This window comes from Magnolia sinica, chromosome 12 (genome assembly GCF_029962835.1).
Source record: "Magnolia sinica isolate HGM2019 chromosome 12, MsV1, whole genome shotgun sequence".
Lineage (NCBI taxonomy): Eukaryota > Viridiplantae > Streptophyta > Magnoliopsida > Magnoliales > Magnoliaceae > Magnolia > Magnolia sinica.
The window spans coordinates 70667331-70691360 of NC_080584.1; the positions used below are offsets into that span (position 1 = coordinate 70667331).

Genomic DNA, 24030 nt, shown 5'->3' on the forward strand with positions numbered 1-24030 from the left:
AACCGGTAGAACCGTGGAACCGGATTGGAACTGAACAAACAGTCTGGTTTGGTCCAGTTCTAGAGTGCACCGGTTCTGGTTCCAGTTCAAAAAATTAAAGAACCATTTAGTTCAGTTCGGTTCCAGTTTTAGGGTATGTAGAACCAAACCGTGGATCTGAACCGTGGAACCGAACCTCACTACAAGAAAAGGGGGCTTCAGCCCCGGTTCAAAACCGTGGCAAAAAAGGTTAAAAACTGAGGCTAAAGCCTTTAAGCCTCAGTTTTGCCTCGGTTATCCAAATCGAGTTTGAGACCCCCGTGGCTAAAGGCTTTAGCCTCAGTTTTAGCAACCGAGGCTAAAATGACTTTTATAGCCTCGGTTCTTCAAGTGAAGCTAAAAGAACCTTTTTAGCTTCAGTGTTCTCGAAATGAGGCTAAATCAAAATTTTAACTTCCATTGTTTCCAACTGAGACTAAATCCAAATTTAGCCTCAGTTGCCTCTAACCGAAGCTAAAACTATTTTTAACCTCAGTTCTCAACAACCGAAGCTAAAGCCTTTAGCCACAGGAATTATAGTCTCAGTTTATGTAACTGAGGCAAAATCGAGACTAAAGATGGATTTAGCCTCTTTTGGCATCAATCGAGGTTAAATTTGATTTTTGACCTCATTTCTCTATCAACCAAAGTTAACAATATCATAATCAACAAATGATTGAACCTATGCATATTTCACCCATTTAACATTCATCAAGACAACAATCAGCACAATATCAACAAAACAATTAATGGTCTATTTAAAGTTTTCAAAACAAACTACAAATGTCTTCCTTTCCTAGCCTTCCACATGAACTGTTTCAGTAAGGTCCCCTTCTGGACCGATCAAATGTCTTCCTTTCCTAGCCACATCTTCTGGCAAGATGTCAACAACACCAACCTCACTGACCATGATCACATGTCCACTATGAGTGTGATGCAAAAGCAACTGGGGCGCAATCCATTCCGGTCCAATGTCGCTCCAAGATAGCGGCCATCAGTAACTGCATTTATACAATAAATATAAGTTCAAAATACTCATGTCACATGCAGAATCATTAAAGTGTGAAGCAGTTCCAGCACAAACTTCACATGATATAAGTGCAGGTCCATCCCACGGCTCCATGAGAGCTGAAAAATATTTGTACAAGGCCCCAATTACTGCGTAATCATTTTCAAAACTGGAAAACCTCAATTAAATAATTAGACAGTTGCCCGTGTTGAAGTCGAAGACCTCAGATTAGGGCCACAGAGAATCGAGTTTGTGTTTTAGAACCTTACTCCAGTCATAATTATATCGACGGGAAGTTGCTGACAGTGGATATGGATGTATTAGAATGGGCAGCAGGGGTTGATCATGTTAAAAATCATTTTACTTTTTGTTTGGGTCTGTAATGCAGACCATCTCTGGTTGTATTCTTTGTAATTTTCGGTGCCTCGTTTGCTGCAGTGCAGTTTTTTAATGAAAGTGCTTGTCACCCTTCAAATTTTGTTGTTATATATATATATATATATATATATATATATATATATATATATATATATATATAATTTTCTCTAAAAGTTAAAAGATTCTGACCAATTTGTAGATCAGTTCCCAGTCATCAATATGTATTTTTTCTACAGTTATATACCAATTTTAAAGGGTAAAAACAGAAGAAATTTGGTGTTCCTCAATTTCTTTCTTTCACTTTGCAAATAAATTTAGTTGCTTGAAATCTATTTCAATGCATGCAGCATGAATCTTAACTTGTTAAAAAAATGAATTTAAGCAAACAGAGAATCACAATTTTCTTGCGAAGTTAGATACAGAGAGGGGAAAGTCCTGTTTCGAGTGGAAGGCACACCTATTGCTGGGTGTGGGTCTACCGCCATTTACCACCAGATAGTTATATAAAAGAAATCTAATTCAGGACATGGGAAATATTGACACTAAGATTGCATGAAAAGAGCATACATTGGTGGAATCAAGTGTGAGACTTCAAATCTGAATACATCGGATGGCAAGTTAAAAAATGTAGCGCTTCAATTAATAAGAGAAAATCAAGTAAGAAAGAAATGCCCTACCTGATTGATGGCACAAACAGCGGGAACATTCATATCAAACAGCACTGAGTAGATTGTCTCTTTCAGCTCTCTTCTAGATGCCTTAGCAGATTCAGTATCTGAAGAAAAGGAAAAATAATAAAAAAAGGTATCAGTTTAACTGAAAATGCACTAATGTTTTTACCAAGCGATCTAATGTAAACATTCAAGGACACACCAGCAACGTCATCATCATCTAGGTAGCATAGTACTTTATAGTACCATATTAGGTTGAGTGACACTACAGATGCAATAGGTACCAAATTTTAGTTTCTATTTGGAATAGAAATCTAGAAATAATTTAAGGGCCCATTCAAACGTGGTATTATTCCATCCAAACAACATGTAGGTGAAATGTTATTTAGCTAAATTGCATCTGAATTGCAATTTAAGGTGTGTCCCGCACCCTAAGAACTAACCTGGATGTCCGTATGCAGCTCCGTATCAAAATCCAAATCCGCACCTTGTATCCGATCCACAGCAACCCCAATCAGCTCCTGCTTGCTGTTTCCCTTATTCATAGCTAAACTGCTAGAAGCTTACTCGCAGCTTATTGCAGCACCATGATTATTCTCCTCTCTTGTTGAAAATCAGAAGAATTCTTGCCTGCCTGCATTGCAATACCACTACCCTTGGAAGGACTTCCCCAATCATCTTTCTCGTCGCTGGCAAGGAAATAACATGGATGCTCCAAAGAACAGTCAGTAACCATATCACAGTTGTTGCCATCCAATCTCCTATTGTATTGGCCTCGACAGGACATGAGATTGTTTTCTACTTTCTCAGCCTTTATCCCCTGTGCATAAGAATAACATCCCTGGAATGATTGAGGCTTCTTCCCATGGTGGCCTCTAAATGAATAAGTCATACTTCCTTCACTTGAAATCTGCCATCAGTGCTTTTTCTTATTGAACATCCTGCCATCTGCATGGGTGATCTCTCCCGTCATGAACATTCGATTATCAGAATTTGACGCAGAATGACAATGGTATCCATGACTGAGAAGGACACCATTAGGTTTGGTTTTGTCCCACTGAAAACCCAAAGAACTAATATCAGAACAGCCACATTCCTCATCATAATACAATGCACATTCCTTATCATTAAAGCTCAAGGCCACTGGCATGGAAGAGTCATGCTGTTGGTTGGGGATGTCAGGGAAAAGGCACTTGTTTGTTCCAAGGAAATCGTCCAATTCATGATCACCGTACACACAATTGTTATACCGTTGACTCTGCTCGGATAAGGAAGTCCCCGTCCCGCGGACTTCCTCTTCTTGCTAGAATGCCCCCGTAGTGCTGCTTTTATCGTGCAATCCGCTTAACTTGGTATGCTTCTTTGATTGATCATTATCTACTACATCTGATAGAATTTCTCTATCAGCTCTTAAGGATTTCTGGCTGCAATTACCATAACTGTTTGCATCTTTTCCTTCTCCATATGACACGAAACTTTCAAGTTCAATTCTTGATTGAAATGGCTTTCTTGCAGACGCACCTTTACTCTCGTGTGGCTTCCGACATGTGTCTCTCTCGAGACATTTTCCATCCTTGCATTCATTGCCTTCTTGCCTCTTGCAGTGAAAATCATCCAAATCATTAAGATAAACTATAATGCTCTCAAGCAACTGTGTTGAACTTTCCATCACAATTCCTGCTGTTCTTTCCACCTGATGCTGCAGAAAGGCAGTGGAAGGACTGCTCAGGTTATGGGCTCCTTGATCACTCTCTCCAATAGACCCAGGATCTGATTTCTTAAGCTTCTCCACATCTTGTGCTTTTTTATGGATTGTTAGAGGTACATCTGGGGCATGATTTTTAACTATGGCAGCATAGACAGAGCCACTGTTAATTCTCAAAACTCGAGTGATATTGAAAATAAGCCTCTCCTTCCTTGCCACTTGACAATGAAAAGTTTGGATGAAAAGTTATGGCCGTGTGTAAATTTGGATGGTAAATTTCAAATGTAAATAATTTACAAGTGAATACTCTACTATCTAGTATTATTTTTAAAACCAAAACCCTATATTTCATATTACAAGTAGAGTGATTACACCTTCAAAAATGTTATATATAGCAAAGTACTATGGTTGATCCATATGCACTGGTTGTTTGTTGGGTACCCTGTGAAGTGTACCATACATCTAATACAAACTGTTCAAAAGCCTATATATATAAAAATCATGCTTATTTGAATCCAATTAAGCTAATAAAAATAAACAAAGAGCTAAGCATTTGAGTTCTTGGCTACAGATATCCTCTTCCTTTTTTCTAGAGCAGCAAAATATTTCACACTAAATGTTTGTTTATTTTTTGAACTGTTTAAATGACATCCTAAGATTATTCTAAGCAATGGTTTAAAACATGGATTGGACTTGGGTGATGGTTTGATCCAACCGCCAGTCCATCTGGTTAGACCCAACTCTGTTTCATTTCAGCCTGAAAATCTTCTCAATCTGAGATCATAAAAATAGAAAAAATAAATAAATAAATAACAAGTATTCCATTATTTGCATGGTGAAACTGTTTGATTTTCAAGTCCTGCGCATGAGCTTTGACTGATATAGTTCTTTTTTTTTATTATTTTGTCTTTTACAAATTGTTTCTGCTCAACTAACTGGGTGTTGTAGTGACATGGCCGCTTCGCCGGCCAGTTCCAATCCAGAACCAATCCGATCATACAGCCAGGAGTTGGGTCTGGGTTTTAGAACTGGTTCTAAGATCACCAAAAGAAGGTAAATGAAACAACAGATAACATAACATAGGCTATTTGGTTATATCTCAAACCAAACCAATCAAACTATCACCTACAAGAGTTTCATATAATCAGTCAATGAAAATCATTACTTCTAATAGAGAGCAACTAAAACATAGATGTGGAAAATGATGCATCAAAGAAAATGATTCAAGACCTAAACATCATTGGATTCATTTGCTAGGACAGGTTATGCAGATGTCTTTCTTTCTTTCTTTCTTTTTTAAAAATTTATCTGTTAGATTTAGTGCATGTCAGACAACAAAAATCAAAATTACAACTTCTGATATTGGAAGGATGAATCTATTCAATCTCCTGTGGGAGGACAAATTCTCTTGTGACCCAAACATCAATGCCAAAGGACTTTTGGAATTATAACATTGAGAAAGAAAAGGAAGAGACATATATGAACAACAAAAAAAAAAAAATTATGGCCAAGTGGTAAAAAAAATGCAAGCAACTAAATTTTTAATAACAGACCAGTATTACAATATTCCCATGACATGGTGACTGCTAGAAAATCTTTACTTGCCTAATTCAGATGCTTTCTTCATTGCAAGTTGAGCCAGTTTAGGAAATTATATATCTAAGTAACAGCATAGGCCTTAAGATTGGGCTTCTTTGCTTTTAAGGAGACTTCATGAACTTTTATAAGGCTACAAAGCCATTCTCCCTACATCACACCAATCAGGCTTTTATCTCTACATCACACCAGTCAAGCTTTAAGACCAGGCTTCAGGGTTCTCTCTACATCACACTAATCAGGTGTTAGGCCCAGGCTTCTTTTGCTTTAAGACAGTCTGAAAACTCTGCTGTTGAGAGCAGTAACAGCAGCCTTGTCTTGTACATCCACTGGTGTCACAGCAGTGAAATAGGAAAAGGCACGCACGTTTTATAGATTTTGCATAATAACATCATTGGATGAAATACCATAACTCAAAATAGTGAATCTACCAAGTCAAATCCTAGTTAGGCTTAAGTCTACTGTTACGCATATATTCTAATTGTCTTCAAGCCCCATATGATCTAAGAAATAGTAACAGCAAATACATTTAAAGTATTTATAGGACTTGTAAGAAAAGATCCTGGAAATACTTACTCTGTCCATTGGCGCTTCTTGGCAAGGTTTTCAAAAATCTGTTGTACATCTGCAGATGTGACTGGCTTCGATGAGTCAAAGGACTCCTGCATGGACCAAATGCCAATGAAAAAACAATCTGATGTGCCTAATGCAATCGGAAAGGATATAATCAAGGAGGCAACCAGAAAACCACAATGGTGAACAGGGAAATCTCATGAATTCATGAAAAGCACTAGGCATCAACAAGATTGTATTTGCTAGAAATATTACATAGTGATAGGAAATCAGCATTGAACAATCTCTACAGAGAAGATTTGAAAGAAAAAAAAAAAGGTTCTAAACACATAATTCTACTCTACAAGAGAACAAAGGACCATATTCCTCTCAAATCATATGGCCCAAGAGGACTAAGGCACCCTATTGGTGGGAAGCAAGGCACGACTCTGAAAAGTGCTGAGATCCAATGTGTACCCTATTTCAGCAGCGAGCGGGGCTATGGATCTTTCGGACTACCATTTGAGAGGACTACTAAACCAGGCTCTTCTATTTCTCAATATAAACCCTACAAGATAAAAGTTAGATCATTTGGCATCCTCTCCCTCTACTCATCCCCACCATACCCCTAGGTTCATTGCTTGCAGATTCCACGTTTTACGTTGTTGGGTTGCAAAAGTTGCATTTTCTCATTGTTATCTTGAAAGATATGCGCAAAAAATAAATCATGCTGCTGTTTTGAAAAAAAAGAAGAGGAATTTTATTGCTGAAATGTTGGTCAAATACCTTTATCTATTCACATCTTTTGTAGATTTAGATTGAAGTATAGATTAGACTTTGAAAAAAAAAATGGTAGGTTTGGTTTGGCTTGCCGTCAACTGTCAAGCCTATTAAAACATTGGGCTATGCCAAGCCCCCAGGTATAATATCTAACATCAGACCAATGCAAAACCAGCAGACTCAACACCCTCACACTCATAAGCATCCTAAGCTACTAATATGAGGCCCACCCCTATAAAACCCTAAATAATAGCACCATATATAAAATTTTCAAAAAGATGTAAGTGCATTACCTGTAATCTGAAGTAATATCAACACTGATTTCAAATCCTTGTGATCTAAAACTCCGCAAACTCTCAATACTAATTAAATGGAAGACCTAAAAATGGCACTTCCCTTTTCTCACTAGCTGTGCATTTGATTGCACCTAATCATGAAATTTCATGATATTTGATGCAACTAAATGCACTCTAAACCATAAACCGATAAAAAAGAAATTTCAGATGAGAGAAAATGAAATTTGTGGCTCTCTCCTATAGTAGCCCCCTTAAAATAAGAATTCAGAATTACAGACAGAATCACATATAAAAACAGGAAATTCAGAACATAGAACCAATACCATGAAGGACCTGAGCTCATTCTTCATGTCAGCAATGCCATTCAGAATCTCAATCTTTTGGACATGACCAAGTTTGCTGAGAAAATTTAACTCCACTCTTTCCTGTTGCTCCAATTTCTCCTTCCTCTTTTCCTTTGCCACCTTTTCATATTCCTCAATTGAGTCCTCCTCATCAATTAGATAGCCAATGCCCTTTTGGACATAGAATTATGTGCAAGCATTACACCTGCAAAGAAGATTTCTCCATTTCTTAGAAAGAAACATGGGTTTTTTTCTTCTCTGAAACAATGAGGCTTGACGTGGATCCACTCCAAATATACAGTTGGGATTTGAAATGCTACTGTGGGCTGCATCCTGCTTTAAAGCCACATTTCGGCACAGTATTTGCAAATAACCTGATTTATCAAAGGGAAACAATCATAGTTAAAAGCTTAGTACAAGTATTATAAGAAGCAAAACTTACTCAAATGAAATAAAAAAGAAAATGTATGCATTTACCTTCAAAAATTTTACTTTTGGAGATGACCATGCTAAAGCAAATGCAATAGTGCACTTTCCATGAGGCTCTACCCAGGCTCTAACCAGATTAAAAACTCACACCTCAAATTAAGGTTCAGATTTTTATTTCAATATACGACAAACATTTCTCATTTTACTAATTAGAATGAAAAATTGAGAGCAGCTGTACATATGGGAAGCAACTGATCATGAAACACCAATAACTAGAGTGAATCTTATCACTGTCCAATCAAATCCAAATGATGAGACACAGGCCCCATTCCATCACAACATAGAGAGGTGATTGCCAAATTAAAATAAACATGTCAATTGAAAACACCAAAAAACACTACACAAAAGAACATTGAGAAGAGACACACATAAATAAACAGATGGACACATGCATACATGTAGGAAAACACTCACAAATGGAGTCTCACAACATTCACACAGAAGTAGTAAATTATAAAATTCATCAGGCCCTTTCTAGGAACTGCCAAGAAACCTAAAAGTTCATCATCATCCATACAAGTTCACTGTTATGCTTTCAATATCTAGTGGAGCTGTTGTTTCTAAGTGTATTTGCTTTGCACTTTTCAGAGGATGACTTAGACACTGGTCTTCCATAACGTTCAGGATTCTCGCCGATTTATTAAATAACAGGAACAAAATCTGGAATCTTGAGCTACTTCAAGTGACCAGACAATCTGTTTTCTTCTTCTCTATTGTTTTTCCATGCTGGAAGTAGGCTTGGAGGTTGTGGAATAAACAGGATGAAGATATTGCAGGGAAAAAAAAAAGAAGCAAAGGCAAAATTATTTCTACTTATCTTTAAGGAACTCTACCATCTAGATATCCCAAAAAAAAAAAAAAAAAAAAAAAAAGGTTTTAGGGGAAGAAAGAAAGAAAGAAAGAAAAGCAACTACTAGATACTTGGAAAGAAAAAGCAGTTAGATAATCTGTAAAGAAATATTTTAGCTCTGTAATGAGCAGAAGATCATCTGAACTTTCAGGAGGGTTTCTACAACAGGATTTCCTCTCTCTCTCTCTCTCTCTCTCTCTCTCTCTCTCTCTCTCTCTCTCTCTCTCTCTCTCTCTCTCTCTCTGTGTGTGTGTGTGTGTGTGTGTTATACACGCTCCTGAAACTGAGAAAGAGAAAGAAGAAGAAGCACAAACCTGCTGCCATTCACTCGACCGTTCCATCCAAGCAACATAAGCTGATGGCAAGAAATCCCTCCCAAAGTCATTCCTCTGCCTGTAAAAAACTGTCATCCCGTCTGCTTCAGCAGAATTCCTTTCCATAATCCTCTCCATGAAACAAGCCTCAGGGACTGGATCCAACCCCTGTGAAACCCTAATTCTCCCAATCCTTGAAAAATCCGTGCAATACTCCCCTAAATCGCCGCCTTCTTCACATTCCTGCCAAACGTGGCCCTGCTCTTCGATCCGTGCCCACGGATCTCTGCTTCCTTCACATCCTCCTCATCATCCGCCTTCCTCGACATGAACCGGATCATCTCATCCCGCTCCTCAACGTTCTGCCTCAGCTTCTCGACACGGATCCGCAATTCGGCCTCCGATTTCTCCGTATCCTCGATTCGGAGTGTCGGATCACCGATTTTAACGATACTTACCTCGATTGAGAGAGATCTTTCGAACGGAAGGTAAAGATCTTAGGAAGAGAGACGATTCGGTGGGGATGAATTGAGGTCGAGTGAGAAAAGCTAGCAGAGATGGACTTTCACGAAATGTGAGAGAGAGAGAGAGCTGTAGAATTCGATCGAAGCAGAGAACTGAAATTGGGATTCCAAATATATAGGGTGGGGTAGCCGCGGATTAGCTACTGACAGGTCGAGTGGCGATGTCACCAACTTCTGTGGGCCCCACCATGATGCACGTATTATATCCACACCGTCCATCCATTTGGAGAGATCATTTTAGAGCATGATCCAAAGAATAACTCAGATCCAAACCTCTAATGGACCCCACCACAGAAAACAGTGCCGAGAGTGACGCCTACCGTTAAAAACTTCTAAGGGCCACAAAAGCTTTCGATCAAGCTGATATTTGTGTTTTCCTTCTTTCGTGTCTGCGTTAATACATAAATAGGTTGGATTTCAAATAAATATCATGGTGGACGTTAGGAAGGTTTCAACGGTAGGCGTTACTTCCACTGTTTTCTATGGTGGGGTCCACTCCAGCTTTGGATCTGTCTCATTCTTTGGATCATGCTGTAAACTGATCTCTCCAAATGGATGGACGGTGTGGATATAATACACGCATCATGGTGGGGCCCACCTAACGTGGTGACTCACTTCTGTAGCAACTCTCGCTTCTCAACCTGTCAGTGGCTAATCCGTGTCCCCTGCCACCTGCCAAATTCTGGTGGTCATTGCTCTGTGGGCCCCGCCATGATGTATGTGTTTCATCCATGCCGTCCATCTATTTTAATAGATCATTTTATGGTATGAAACCAAAAATTAGGTATATCTCAATCTCAAGTGGACCACATTACATGAAACAATGTTGAATGAATATCGACCATTAAACTTGGTTTGGGATGCCCCTTCAAAAAGAAAAAATCAAAGATAAAGTGTGGACGGTAAAAGTCATTGGTGGTCCACACCATCGAGATGAATGGATGGCCGCTCGTCCAGCTCAAAATATAGGCATAGTCACGACTCGCATATTCATGTTGGGCCCAAGACCTATGAGCCCAGATGTAGTGATTTTGACTCTAAAAAATGTTCAAACAGAAAATCATGGCATGCATCGCACCAATGTATCTGAACGGGCTCAAGGACATTCTATCAGGTCGGACCCAAAAATCATGTTAGCCCAATAAATCAGGTCCCATCAAATCGATATAATTGATCACTAAGCAATGGGCCCTACAACAATAATACTAATATTTCATATCTTGTTATGCTTTTAGAAAACATTTGCAAAAAAAAAAAAAAAAAGAAGAAGAGAAAGTCCACATTAATAAATAAATAAATAGTAAACTTTTAACCTCGGTTCCTCTGTGTAGACATTGGAAATCGGTGCCCACGCTGATTTGTATGCTTTATGGTTTGGAAGGTGGGGATTAGTGGATTGATTTGTGGATGTTGAAGTCGCCACTAGCCAATAAATCTCAGAATCCCGTAGTCGGCTAGAAACCGCGGAATATGTAAGATCGGAGAAATCCGAATACTCTCCTACCTTAGATTGACTCCTTGTTTGCGGTCCGGAATTCTGAGTAAAGGACATCGGTTACAAAGAGGGAAGGGGTTAAACACCCTCTCTGATCGTACAAATGTACGGTCTCTACTTAATGTGGTAAAACGATCTCAAGGGATAATGGATGTTGTGGTCGAGATGGGACTAGGCACACACGTAGATTTCTGATGTAGCAATATCCGAGATTTCGGCAAGCCACAGAGCATACGTTCACGGCGTGTGTAGAAGGCGGATGTGATGATGCTTATGTAAAAAGGTAAAGAAGGGTGGACTAGATCACCAGGAATTTCAGATATGACCAGATTCGATGTACAGCAAGTCACAGAGCATACGTTCACTAGAGATTTAAAGGAGCAGAGGGGTTGAGAAGGGAATAGATGTCATGATGGATGCTTGCATATAGAATGAAAAGATCTTTGACTTGAACTTGAATAGGCTAATACATAGGTTGCACCATGATTAATCCGGGTTAGGCTTGTAGGGTTAGAAAGGTCGGGATGAGGCTAAGGGATGGCTAGAAAAATCTGATCTTGGAGGCTTGGGAGCTCCTTCCCTTTCCTTCCCTCTCTTCCTTTCTCTTTCTCTCTCTCTCTTTTCCTTTCTCCTTGGATGTGGATGTGTTGTTGTGAAAATATGAAGAGGAGGGGGCTATTTATAGCCTTCTCCAATGGTCTTATGGTAAATGTTGGGTTTGGGAAGGGTAAAAGATGATGTGGCAGGTTGTGAGTGGTTGAGGGGAGAGGAGTGCCACGTGGCACACTCCCATAGGCTGTTGGGGTTGGTAAAATGGTAAATGAGGTCGGTTAAGGGGTCAAAGGTGAATTTCGGACGTTAGGCCAGCTGTTGCTTGGAGGGCACACACGTTCGGCGTGCGGCGGTAATCGGAGTCCGCCAGCGATAGTCAAACTACTGCCCTGGTCGGGCTCGGGGCAGGCCCGAGTGTGCGGTCCTCGTGTGGCGTACTGGCTTGTTCGGTGTTTCCTTTTTCAAATTTTTGGAGTTCAAATATGTGGTCCGTGGTTCGGGTTATGTTTCAAGTCAGGATCTAGGGTGTAGGTTGGGGCTATATACGGATTAAACGGTTTGGATTAGGGCTTTAAGTTACGGATTAGAGATTTTGGGTGCAGATACAATCATGGTTCTTGAACTGTTTTAGCCTTTTCAAGTTGTCAGCCTGGGTGGGGTGTCTACACTATGCAACTGAGGGTAGAAAATAGACTTTTAGCCTCGGTTCCTATGCAACTGAGGCTAAAAAGTAGACCTTTCGCCTTCTTTTCTATGCAACTGAGGCCAAAAAGTAGACCTTTCACCTCAGTTCCTATGCAACTGAGGCTAAAATGTAGACTTTTTGCCTCGGTTCCTATGCAATTGAGGCTAAAAAGTAGACCTTTTGCCTCGGTTCCTATGCAACTGATGCTAAAATGTAAACCTTACACGTTGGTTCCTATGCAGCTAAGGCTAAAGAGTAGACCTTTCGCCTCGGTTCTTATGTAACTGAGGCTAAAAAGTAGACTTTTCGCCTCGGTTCCTATGCAACTGAGGCTAAAAAGTAGACATTTCGCCTCAACTGAGGCTAACATATAGACTTTTGCCCTCAGTTCCAATGCAACTGAAGTTAAAAAGTAGACCTTTCGCCCATGTTACTATGCACCTGAGGCTAGAAAGTAAACTTTTAGTCTCAGTTCTGTAGCAATTGAGGCGAAAAATGAATTTTTAGCATCAATTCCTTAGCAACCGAGGCTAAAAAACACATTTAGCCTCCATTTTTTCAACTGAGGCTAAAAGATTATAGCTAGAAGCCTATTATCGTGTAGTGTCTGGGACCGTGAGTTTACAATATATTTTAGTTATATATTTGACTCATGATTTATGGTTTACAATGCACTGTTTGATTGTTTTCATAAATGTATTTTTTCACGTCATATACAACATATAAACCATTCATCAAATGGACCACAACACGAATAGACATGGGCTAAATTATAAAATAGAATATGCAATCTGGCTAGATTATAAAAGGTCTAGAACCGTGGAATCGATCTGAAACTGAACCGGTTTTCACGGTCCAGTTCTGGTTCAGATCTAGGGTGTTGACGGTCCGTTCCGAAAATCCTAGAGCCGTAAAGAATAGTTCAGGTCAGTTTCACCCTGGAATCGGACCGAACCTAACCATGTGAACCCCTAGTCCATGCGGAAACAACACGCGAATATCTTCTAGTCGAAAAACCAATCTATCTATTATGAATTTAGGAGAGGTTTTCTTCATCAATGTACACTGTCCATTTAGTGAGGTCTCAGCCGTTCAAACTGAGAAATTGTCGATAGCGATCCAACTACGTCAAAGGCTGCGGAACGATCCTCGCATAATCATCTTCTTCGATGCCTTGCATCCCGAAACAACAAGAAAACTTCCAAATCAATTCGTTCATTGTTGTGGGACCCATTACCATTCGCAATTACCATAAGAAGACCAGAATTGATGCTCGAACAACGTGTTTCACAAGCGATGGATTGGAGAAAGAACTATTGGATTGAAAGTTGCCATTAACGGCCTCCTCCGCTGAGAACTCTTAATCGCTACTTCTTGAACAACATTCGATTAAAGATCCAATCCATTCATCATGGGGCCCCTCTAATTAACGTTTTAACACCAAAATTCAAAATATAGATTTAACCCATGTGTGTAGAATGATGATCCGTGAAACCAGCCACGAAAGCTGCACCGATGACTTTCCAACATGAAAACCAATCGACGCAAACTCATTACAAATCTTTGTCCCATCCGTATTCCAGAACCTTCAAGACAATAGGGAAGATTCTATAAAAGCCTTGGAAAAGACAGAATCAAAACACCAAACCGAGAGAGAAAGAAACACGCGAGAAAAAGAGGGAGAGAGAGAGAGAAAGAGAAAGAGAGACCGAGTTGCTGACTTGTTGACTCATTGAGTCTGGGGTCCTACTGAGTCCAACGTTCCTTGATGGGGCCTTACTGAGAAAAGAAGAAAGAAGAAAATAGAGAGAGAGAGAGAGAGAGAGAGAGAGAGAGAGAGAGAGAGAGAGAGAGAGAGAGAGAGAGAGATCGAATTGGTTTCGTTGAGTCGACTTAACCGAGTCAACTCGTTGAGTCACTAACGAGTTTTGCCCGAGACAGATATGGATTCAGGCCACTCTTAGTTTAGTAGCCGTAGAACATAGTTGGGGACGTGGAGAACTCAGCAAGTTGAGAGGAAGCTTTTAGAAATCGAGTCTCAACCGGGTCAAGCTGTGTCCACTCATCGAGCTAGTTCGGTTTAAGCTGATTTGGGTTGAAAACCAAAGACAAGTGGGTGAACGATCCTCTGACTTGTTTGAATTTCATTAGGTTTCAATTTAAGTTCTTCAATATCAACAGGCTAATTTGGGTTGATATCATTATCTTATAAAATTTTCTTATTTTTCTAAAATTTTCCATTTCTTCTTTTTTGTTGTAAATTTGTGCTATCGGTATGCAATCATTTACACTCTTGAATTTAGACCCGTGTAATAGCCTATATTTGATTCTGGGTTAGTCTAGCGGCCTCGGGCCTAACCTTCTCGACTCAGGGCTAGCATGTTTTTTCCACAATTTAGCACCCTAACTCTTTTTTTTCTTTTTTACCACACACGCTCACACTGCAGTGGGATTTCACCACCTATGGTTACTCAAACCCTTGATCAGGTGTTGAAACTCCTGAGAGTCTACCACCGGAGCAAGAGCAAAGACCCCCAACCCTTTAACTTCTTAGATTTTGACGTTCATTTATGTTGTAACCCATTAAAGTTCTTCTCCCTTTTATCTCACTTGAATCAAGCTTGTGTTATTAAATTTATGTGCATGCATGTAATCTTTTGTGTTATTGTACCTAGATTGTACTGTAACATGTGTACCATACAATACACTGTTAATTCCCATGTCCGAATCCATTATAATTGTGAATGCATAAATGCAAATGCTTGAGAATGTTTGATTATTATATTATTTGTCTCATCATGAAACGCATTAAATTTATATTAATTGATTTGTAAGTGATATTGGGAAGGGATTCCCTTCACCTTTACGGGAAAAGATAGTTGGTTGATTCGCGGGGGATAATGAGAGAGGATTTTCTTAACTTTTATGGTCAATCATCACCGTTTCTTGAGGTGTGGCCCATATAAGATTTGAATTTGCTTCATTTTTGGGATCATGCCTTAAAATGAGTTCTCAAAACAAATTAATGGCGTGGATGTAATGGACATACATCAAGGTGGACCCCACAATTAGGGATCCACCAAGGCCTTACTTCTTTAAAACCCAATGCTACTCTATTATGTTCATTGGTTCCTTCTTCACATAGTCAGGGTACAATTCGAACGGTTGATTTTGTATGCACGAGGTAGGATGGTAGACACTAAAAATCTCTCTATTAGGGAAGCGGATTGGATTGCGTACGGAGTAACTCACTATGCTTAACGTATTGAGTAAACTCTGTAAGGTCCACCATAATCTATGTATTTTATCTGGTCTATCCATTTTACCAGACAACTTTATGGCTCGATCCAAAAATTGAAGCATATACAATGTTCAAATGGACCACACCACAGAAAATAGTGAGAATTGAATGTCTACCATTGAAAAATTCTTGAGGGCCACATAAGTTTTGGATTAAGCTTATATTTTTGTTTTCCCTTCATTCATGTCTGTATGATCTTATTAACAGGTTAGATTACCAATAAACATCATTGTAGGGCCTAGCAAGGTTTCAATTGTGGAAATCATTATCCCCACTGTTTCTTGTGGTATGATCTAATTGATCTTTGTATATGCTTAAATTTTGGGCTCAACCCCTTAAATTAGATAGAAAAAAGCGTATGGACAGAGTGGATTGACCTTATACGTTCTAGGTAGGCCCAATTGAGTTTACCCAGTACGATAGCGAGACTCCTATTGAAGTGACGTCACCAATTTCTGTGGACCCCACTATAATGTATGTGTTGTATCCACACCATCTATATATTTTGAGATATCATTTTAGGGCATGAGGTAGATCCAAAGTTGTAGTGGACTCCACTACAGAAATCAGTAGTAGGGAGAGTGATGCCCACGGTTGAAACCTTCCTAAGGCCCACTATGATGTTTATTTGAAATCCAACGTATTCACAAGTTAACACACGCATGAAAGAAGGGAAAACACAAATATCAGCTTGATTGAAAACTTTTATGGCCTTTAGAAGTTTTTAATGGTTTGCGTCACTCTTCCCACCATTTTCTGTGGTGGGGTCCACTAGACATTTAGATTTTACTCATTCTTTAGATCTTGCCCTAAAATGATATCTCCAAATGGATGGACTGCGTGGATACAAAAATACATCATGATGAGGCCTACAGAACTTGGTGACATCACTTTAGTAGCAAGTCTCGCTGCTCAGCCTGTCAGTAACTAATCCGCGTCGGTGGTCAACAGATACATAAAGCAACGGTTCGCATTCAAACCAATAAAAGGACCCAAAATCACACAGCCACGATCCTTCAATTTCGCAGGTTTTTGTTAGATGAGAAATCGAGGGTGACGCCAATTATATTAATGTTTTCGACTATCGATGGCTACATTGTGTTTTTTTAATGGACCAGCGAGGACAGCAACAGCAATAGAAGAATAGAAAATATAAAAGGAAGAGAGAGAGAGAGAGAGAGAGAGAGAGAGAGAGAGATGCAAATGGAGTAGGACGGTGTGTGTAGGAAACCCTAGCTTCTTTCTTTATTTATAATAACCCTTTGCATTTTTAACCAGTGTTTAAAACTCGTGGGCTTCCAAAGTCCAAGATCATAACTATATATTTCTAGAGAACCATGGCCCCACTTGTACAAACTGAAAGATAGAAAGGAGCAATATTTTGGGATGAACATGTAGCATGGACGATGCAGCTTTCTCTAAATTCTCAAGATGAGCTTTCATTTGAAAATTACCAATGTTTTGAGTCAGCCTGATTTTTGGGTTCCAAGGAGAACTTGAGGGATGTCCTCCACATAGTGGACCCCACACACCCCATTGTAAATTAATTTTAATCTACAAACCTTTGTTATGAAATTTTTGGGCATCAAGGAGAGAAGATGAAGGGTGCAAATTAATGATGGATTTTGGATTGGATGTTATGCACATATCACAGTGGGCCCCACACACCACATTGTAGGTTTAGTTTAAATTACATGGCTTTGCAGTTATTTATTTTTATTTATTTTTACATAGCTTTGCAGATGATCTAACCTCGAGTCAAAGTAGTTCATCTCAGCATACCCAACTTGGATGGACAACCTAACTGTGAGCAGTGGACCACCAACCTCATAAGGCTCCAGGTGATGAATAGATGTGCCAGGTTGGGAAATCCATCTTGTAATGTTTTTGAGAAATACCATTTTATTCATCTCATTTTAGGAAGTGCCCCAAATATGAGGTAAATCCAGCAGTCAAGTGGACCCGACGATTTGCAATAGTGGTATTGAACGCTTATGTTGAAATTGTGCCCTTTGTCATATGGCCTGCCATGATGTTTCTTCGAAATACATTCCATCCACCTGTTTTTTCGGCTCGTTTTAATCAGTGTGTCCAAATATAATGAAGATTCAAAACTCAAGTGGGCCACACAGCTTGAAATGTGTTGTTAAACCTGTCTCGTTAGAATGGAGGAGCTCAAAAAATTGGAGTGTCCCACCATAATGTTTTTTAGAAATCCACCATGTTTACCATTTTCATCATCTCAATTTAGGATGTGGGCCTAAATATGAGACAGATCCAACACTCAAGTGGACCACACTACTTGAAATAATAGCACTGAACCTTCACTATTGCAATAGTCATAAGCCCCATATTTATTTTTTGAAATATCCACCTGCCCAACAGTTTCCTCATGTGATCTTACGGGGTAGGAATGACCATATGACCAGTTTGGATGGAATATAATTAGCACTGTGGGCCCCAGGAAGAATTTCAATGGTGGTCAATCAATCTCCATTGTTTCCATCAATGTGGCTTATATAAACTTAGGATCTACTTCATTTTTTGGCCCACATCTGAACATGATCCGTTAAAACGAATAGACGGTAGATTTCTAAGAAACATCAAGGTGGGCCCTGGGCACGTTGAGTTGGGTTCACCCAGCAATCCATGTCCTGTAAGAGCGAGCCCAGGTTGGGTCGGGGTAACAGCGTTCAATCAAGCTAATCATAGACTCACCTTGATGTATGTGTCATATATCCATACAGTCCATCTATTTTGCCAGCTCATTTTAGTGCTTGAGCCCAAAAATGCTTCATGAAGCAGATCCAAATATTAGATGGACACCATAGGAAATGTTATGGGAAGATCGAAGACGCCTGGACTCCGAGGCCTGAGGCTCATTAGGGCCGAGCTACTTGAATAGGTGGGGGACGGACTTCCATTCCGACATCTGTTCTGCCTCTGATCCGAGGCTGGGAAGATTGACTGGATCAGAGGAACTTTCCGATGTCTGAGCAGTCGGCTCGGAGTAACCCGAGACCAAGGCAGTTGTTCTGGGGATTAGATTGGAATCTACTAACGAAGAGGACCATGAGGTGTCCCGCTACTACGCAATTGGTGGCAGTTGCGCAACTACCCACGTCTACACATCCAACCCAAGTAAAAGGTGATGTTATGGGTAAATCCGAACTAAGTCATATCAAGGTCAACTCAAGCACCAATGATCAAGACCTCGGACTGATGCGCATCCAACCCAATGCGAGTGCCCGACCTGAGGGCTCTCACAGGGTTAGGATACCAACCCGAGACTTGGAATGAGTCATCAAGCACCCTCTAAGCCGAGCCTCTCTCCAGGAGGTCAACTCAGATGGGAACCTAGTCAATGAAAGTAGTAACGCACGATTGAAGTAATGCTTATAGCACGTTCTCCAGGTAACTGCTAACAACCGCGCACGCGTAGCTCTCGCATTGTGGCAATGACATAGCTAAGATTATCGGACACACCCTAGGCGACCCTCAGGTATAAATACGAATCATTTCTACAAAAACGGGTACGCAATTTCTGACATTCCCACTCTACAACCTAGACCCAGATTACAGTGACCTGACTTAGGCATCGGGGGTCCCCTGTCTAGACCAGGGTCTCCTTTGCTTCTCCTCTTTGTGCAAGTCCCTCAACCTCAAATCCGTTCAGAAGACTGAAGTCCGATCGGAGGGATGCTAGATTTTGTCCTCAACAAGAAACATGATAATTGAACAGCTACCATTAAAAACTTCTTATGGGCCCCAAAAGTTTTGGATCAAGCTGATATTTTCCCTTCATCGTGGTCTATATGACTTTGTCAAAAGGTTGGATAACAAATAAACATTACGGTGGACCCTAGGAAGTTTTTAATGGTGGGCATTCAATGACCACTGTTTCCTATGTTGTGGTCCAACTGAGGTTTGGATCTCATTCATTTTTGGGCCAATACCTATAATGATTTGGCAAAACGGATGGACAGAGTGGATATATATAACACATACGTTAAAGTGTTTTAAAAAATACTAACCAAACCTGATGGTCTACCAATTAAGTAGAAACAAAGATAAGCTACTTGAATCATAGGTAGTAATTTATGATCCAAACACACCCTTAGTGTGTTTTGAAGATTATTAGATAATTTGAAATCATAGTATTTTGACTAATGATATTCTATTATGCAATCATAAAATAATGGAATAAATTGAAATTCTTATAAGTGGGGCAGTGATCTGGAACCATTGATCGGTTGCATCTGACCATCGATGGACTATGCCTTGCAACTTAAAATTAGTTCATCTGAATTTAATGAGTGTAAACATGTATTAGAGATTTTGTTAAGGGCAAAATATAATCTTGGTAACACATAATTTATATAGACTATGATCTCCAATACATACTGATAACTAAAAATGAGATGAAATAATTTTTAAAGTGGCAACCAAACAGGACCTTAATCTCAATTTCTGGCACACAAATGGACAGTTAAACAAGAGAAATGCAATAATAATCCACATTAAAATACTAAGATTTCTAGCTGGGGTTTTCCAATCTGGTGAACCATGGGCCCAACTTTTTGGAATTGGAAAACCTTGTAGATAGTTCGACGAGGCAGTTAGGGTCCATTGTAAATGAGTATGGCCCAAAAATTGTGCCGGTCGGATGATCCCAGCTGTCCAAATGGTGGACATTGGATGGTTGGTTAAACCAGAAAAATAGTCAGCTTACATCATTATAGTTCTCCATTAGTTGAAAATGAAAAATCAAAGTTCTATGTTAGATATATTGCAGATTGGTGTTTAGTATCTACATGATATTTTCTTTTCATTATTGCATATCAACCTCTAGGTGGGCCATTGATTCCATTTTATTTTTTTCACTTCTGTCATCACTCATGCAAATTGAGAATCTATGGGCTCCACATTCTTTAGTTGAGGAATATTTGAGTTTTCTGAAATATTCTTCAGAATTTTTATCTCGAGAAAGTGGTTGTCATCGATAAAGGCCTCTATTTTCCTCCAATTCGCATTCTCCGGCAGCTCGATCCGCCTGACGTACCCAAATTCCCACCAATTGCTGCTTCTCCAGTCCTTGCCACCGGATTCCCACCGCCTCCATTGGCTGCTGATCTCGACCACCTTCCCATTTTCCACATATATTTGCACATCATATTTCTTTACCCCTGTTTCAACAAATCATTGGCATCAAAACATGTTTTATAACCTTTTATGAGAGGCTATGATGATGAAAGCAAAGACCCAAGCTGCCCATCAGATGGATTTTACGATGTATTTTCCAAAATTTCTATGCATTACCCAATACAAACCGGTATTCGCCACAAAACGTATGGCTAGATTGGCCCGATACAAGGTCGATACAGAACCAATTTTCAATCCTTGGGCCATGTTGACGATTTCGCTTAATTTTTAATCCTTAGACCATGATGATGATTTCACTTAAAAATTAAGTTGTCCATTCTTCAAGTGGACCACAATGTTAGAAAGAGGCTGATGGTTCAGCAAAACCATTCAAATACTTAGGTCTTTTAGTTCACCTAACCCAAAGAGAAATCAAGTCATGTGACCTGATTTCAGCAGTGAAACCTAAGGTGAACCAAAATTGATTTTCAATGGTTGGTCATTGGTAATCTTTAAAGCATGCTTCTAATCCTAGCTATTGATGCCATTTCTTGATCCACAGCTCATGTAATTTTTATTTTTATTTTTTGGTTTGGTCCGTATGCGTGCGTGTGCACCGCGCGTGTCTGTGGGCAAGCTGGAATTGAGGTGAGCTTTTGCACTTGGCTGCAGTCTACTAAGTGGGCTGGGCTAGCCAACCCAAAAGGGACTTAAGATGTTCAGTCTCTTAACATGGAGAAGACCCTATTGGGTTAACCCCGAAGATGATATGTTCCTATAGCAACGATCATTGATTCTACCCAAATAACTGCCAATAAAGATAGATCCCAAATAAACAGAGCTTTGATAGATTGGCATGACCCAGAGAACTTTGAAAGCTTGAAGGATGCTCTTCCAAATCACCAATACAAAATGAAAGTGACTACAGAAATGATTCACTGATTCAGCATCCAGATCCATGGATTGAGCAGGGTTCTAGATTCCATCTGGGCTTTGGGCTAGTGGCAGAACCCAAATAACCATTCCACCCAAATACGCTTTAATTAAATTACTAATATGTTATCTCTGTTATTAGTATATTATTCTTTATTAGGATACCTTTGTATTGAATCAGATACAGGCTGGATTTGGGCCGAGTTTGGGCTCTGGCACATGAGCTTGGGAGAAATGCACCAAGCAGCCTTCCTTTTCCTGCAGTGGGCTAGAAATGGCACTATTGACTCTGGCTAGGGCTGCAACTTTGTTTTTGGGTTAACCTGAACCCGAACTGTCGATGTCCTTGGGTTGGAAAACGCAAACCTGATTAGATTTAGAACTCAGGTTGGGTTTGGATTGAGCATATTCGAGTCATGTTAAGTCAAATGTATTTGGGTCACATTTAGGTCGGGTTGGGATTGGGGTTGGGGTTGAACCGCAGGTTGAATGACGTTGGGTTGGGTATGGAGGACTATGGATTGGGTTCGGGTTGGGCACCTCAGGTTGGAATTCGAGTCAGGTCACCCAAACCAACCCACCAGAGTTGCACCCCTAACTCTGGCCCATGCTTAGCCTGGGCTTGATTGGGACATGGGTACTAGCCACTGGACCAGGTCATGCCCTGGCAGGGTTCATCTCCCTTCAAGATCTGATTCACCAGAAGGTTGAGATAAGGATCTCAACCCCCTATGTTTACTATAGAAAAAAATCAGTTTTCATTCAATCCTTCACATAAAGATTAAGGTATTGTTTACCAATCCACATCTGTATCACTAACTCCAACCCTCACCAAATTTACTGACTAATCCTAGATTCAACAGCAACACAAGCATCAAAATCTAAACAAGCAAGGGCATATCAGTAAATTCAAATCATCGACGATGGATAGAACACACCCATGCACAAGTTAGAAGCTGAAATTCATAAAAAAACAAAACCTGAAAAGATAGATATTTCAATTTACCTGGTAGTTCTGCTCTGAGGACATACTCAGTTTCTGTTACAAACCAATCTACGCTACTCCCTGCCGAACTCCGAATCCCCGATAACAGAATCTCAGCCTCAAAATCCCACAGAGGAAACGCATCCGACGGGTCGAAAAACTTCCCAAACAGTAAAGGACTGAACAGCGATCCATCGCCGAAAACTTTATGTAGAGTGTTACCCCCCTGAGAAATGAAGGAATCGAACACGTCTTCCCTCAACGACACACACCATTTATTCAAAGTTCGATCTTCAGATCGAATTTCCAGCGCTTGCCGGGCTGACATACTCATCCAATGACGTCGGAAAGTTTCGGGACATTAGCAAGGGAAACTTGCTGCTTGTGTTTTCTTATAGTGAGTGGTTAGCCTTTAGAAAAAGGTGGTGAGGGAAAGATGCCTTTGGAATTTTTGGAGGATTGAGAAAGCAAAAGAGAGAATAATTCTCTTTTCTAGAGGTTTCACATTATGGAAGTGAAATATCATTGTATACCATTCAGATTAGAATAAAATGTGGTGCAACAAGCAACCACGTCGCACACATCGAAGCAGTGGGACGATCGGTAACACATGGACACCCAACCAATAGATCTAATACCATCCATCAGGTGGACCACACTTAAACACAATCCAAAAAAATCACAAATCAGTACACAAAGAAGCATCCTATGCAATATTTGTGTTTTGGATGCATGGACTCTAAGATAGATGGCTATCGTCGACCAAATACAGATCACGACTAAAAAGCTCTCGGATCAGATCATCTTCCGCATTGATCAGGTGATCCTGTCCTTTGGAATATTAGCCTGCAAATGGCAACATGCATGGCAGATGTTGCTGTTAGTGCAGGCAATCATTTTAATTTTCTATTTAAAACTATTGGTAAAGCACTTTCCAACTCTCAGCAGAGATGCCCAAAACCTTTTGACTTTGGCACACCTGGAATCTTGAGCTCTTTAGGAAAATGTGTGTTTTACGTAGGTCTTTTCTTCTTTTGATGGTGGGGTTAGGCCTTAAACGACCACTTATCGTGACAGGAAAGCGGCCCCACTTGACAGAACTACTCACTAAAGGCAAAGCTAGTGGGGCCCATTCTCATTTACCCTTCACCGTCCAATGAATGACATAAAATGGGCTATTTACTATAATCAAAATATACTTCCTTTAAACTGAATTTTGAGAACTACAGCATTTCTAAGCTTTGTGTGAAACCTATCAGATACATTCTTCTATGTCTAGTGAAGTATATTACAAGAAAATATGCAATCAGGTGAGGATACATGGCCAAAACTCAAAAAGTGAAGTAGCTAACCCCTAAAGCTCATGCAAAAAGGAGCAGCTGAAAGCTCCTGTGGGCCTGTCGATGAGCTA

The 24030-nt window shown here is 39.9% G+C and overlaps 2 protein-coding genes across 7 annotated transcripts; both read right to left on the minus strand.

Moving 5' to 3' along the window:
* Window positions 1-691: 691 nt before the first annotated feature.
* On the minus strand, window positions 692-9621 carry LOC131221625 (uncharacterized). 6 transcript variants are annotated; one of them, XR_009159504.1, is made up of 4 exons: window positions 7323-7663; window positions 2520-2628; window positions 2083-2180; window positions 692-1019 (listed from the first exon to the last, which is right to left on the minus strand). XR_009159504.1 is itself a non-coding variant. In XM_058216913.1 (3 exons), exons 1-3 carry the CDS (start codon window positions 9138-9140, stop codon window positions 931-933), a joined length of 354 nt encoding a protein of 117 aa, XP_058072896.1. In that variant the 5' UTR covers window positions 9141-9621; the 3' UTR covers window positions 692-930. The 6 variants fall into 6 exon arrangements, 3 of the variants coding, with proteins under 3 accessions (XP_058072896.1, XP_058072898.1, XP_058072897.1); XR_009159505.1 differs by lacking the exons at window positions 2520-2628; window positions 7323-7663 and adding an exon at window positions 9003-9617; XM_058216913.1 differs by lacking the exons at window positions 2083-2180; window positions 2520-2628; window positions 7323-7663 and adding exons at window positions 5954-6080; window positions 9003-9621.
* A 10691-nt stretch (window positions 9622-20312) lies between these two features.
* On the minus strand, window positions 20313-23351 carry LOC131221627 (21.7 kDa class VI heat shock protein). The gene is made up of 2 exons (XM_058216916.1): window positions 22641-23351; window positions 20313-20745 (listed from the first exon to the last, which is right to left on the minus strand). The coding sequence occupies exons 1-2, from the start codon at window positions 22951-22953 to the stop codon at window positions 20456-20458; spliced, it is 603 nt and encodes a 200-aa protein (XP_058072899.1). The 5' UTR covers window positions 22954-23351; the 3' UTR covers window positions 20313-20455.
* Window positions 23352-24030: the final 679 nt, after the last annotated feature.

Bases quoted from the DNA above. Each gene is read 5' to 3' on its own strand.
- LOC131221625 (XM_058216913.1), bottom strand. From the start codon at position 9,140: ATGGAGAGGATTATGGAAAGGAATTCTGCTGAAGCAGACGGGATGACA. The intron at 6,081-9,002 runs GTTTGTGCTTCT...CGATTGCATTAG, and splicing joins GGTCGAGTGAATGGCAGCAG to GCACATCAGATTGTTTTTTC. The intron at 1,020-5,953 runs GTAAGTATTTCC...GTATAAATGCAG, and splicing joins AAGAAGCGCCAATGGACAGA to TTACTGATGGCCGCTATCTT.
- LOC131221627 (XM_058216916.1), bottom strand. From the start codon at position 22,953: ATGAGTATGTCAGCCCGGCAAGCGCTGGAAATTCGATCTGAAGATCGA. The intron at 20,746-22,640 runs GTAAATTGAAAT...TTGTTGAAACAG, and splicing joins CCTCAGAGCAGAACTACCAG to GGGTAAAGAAATATGATGTG.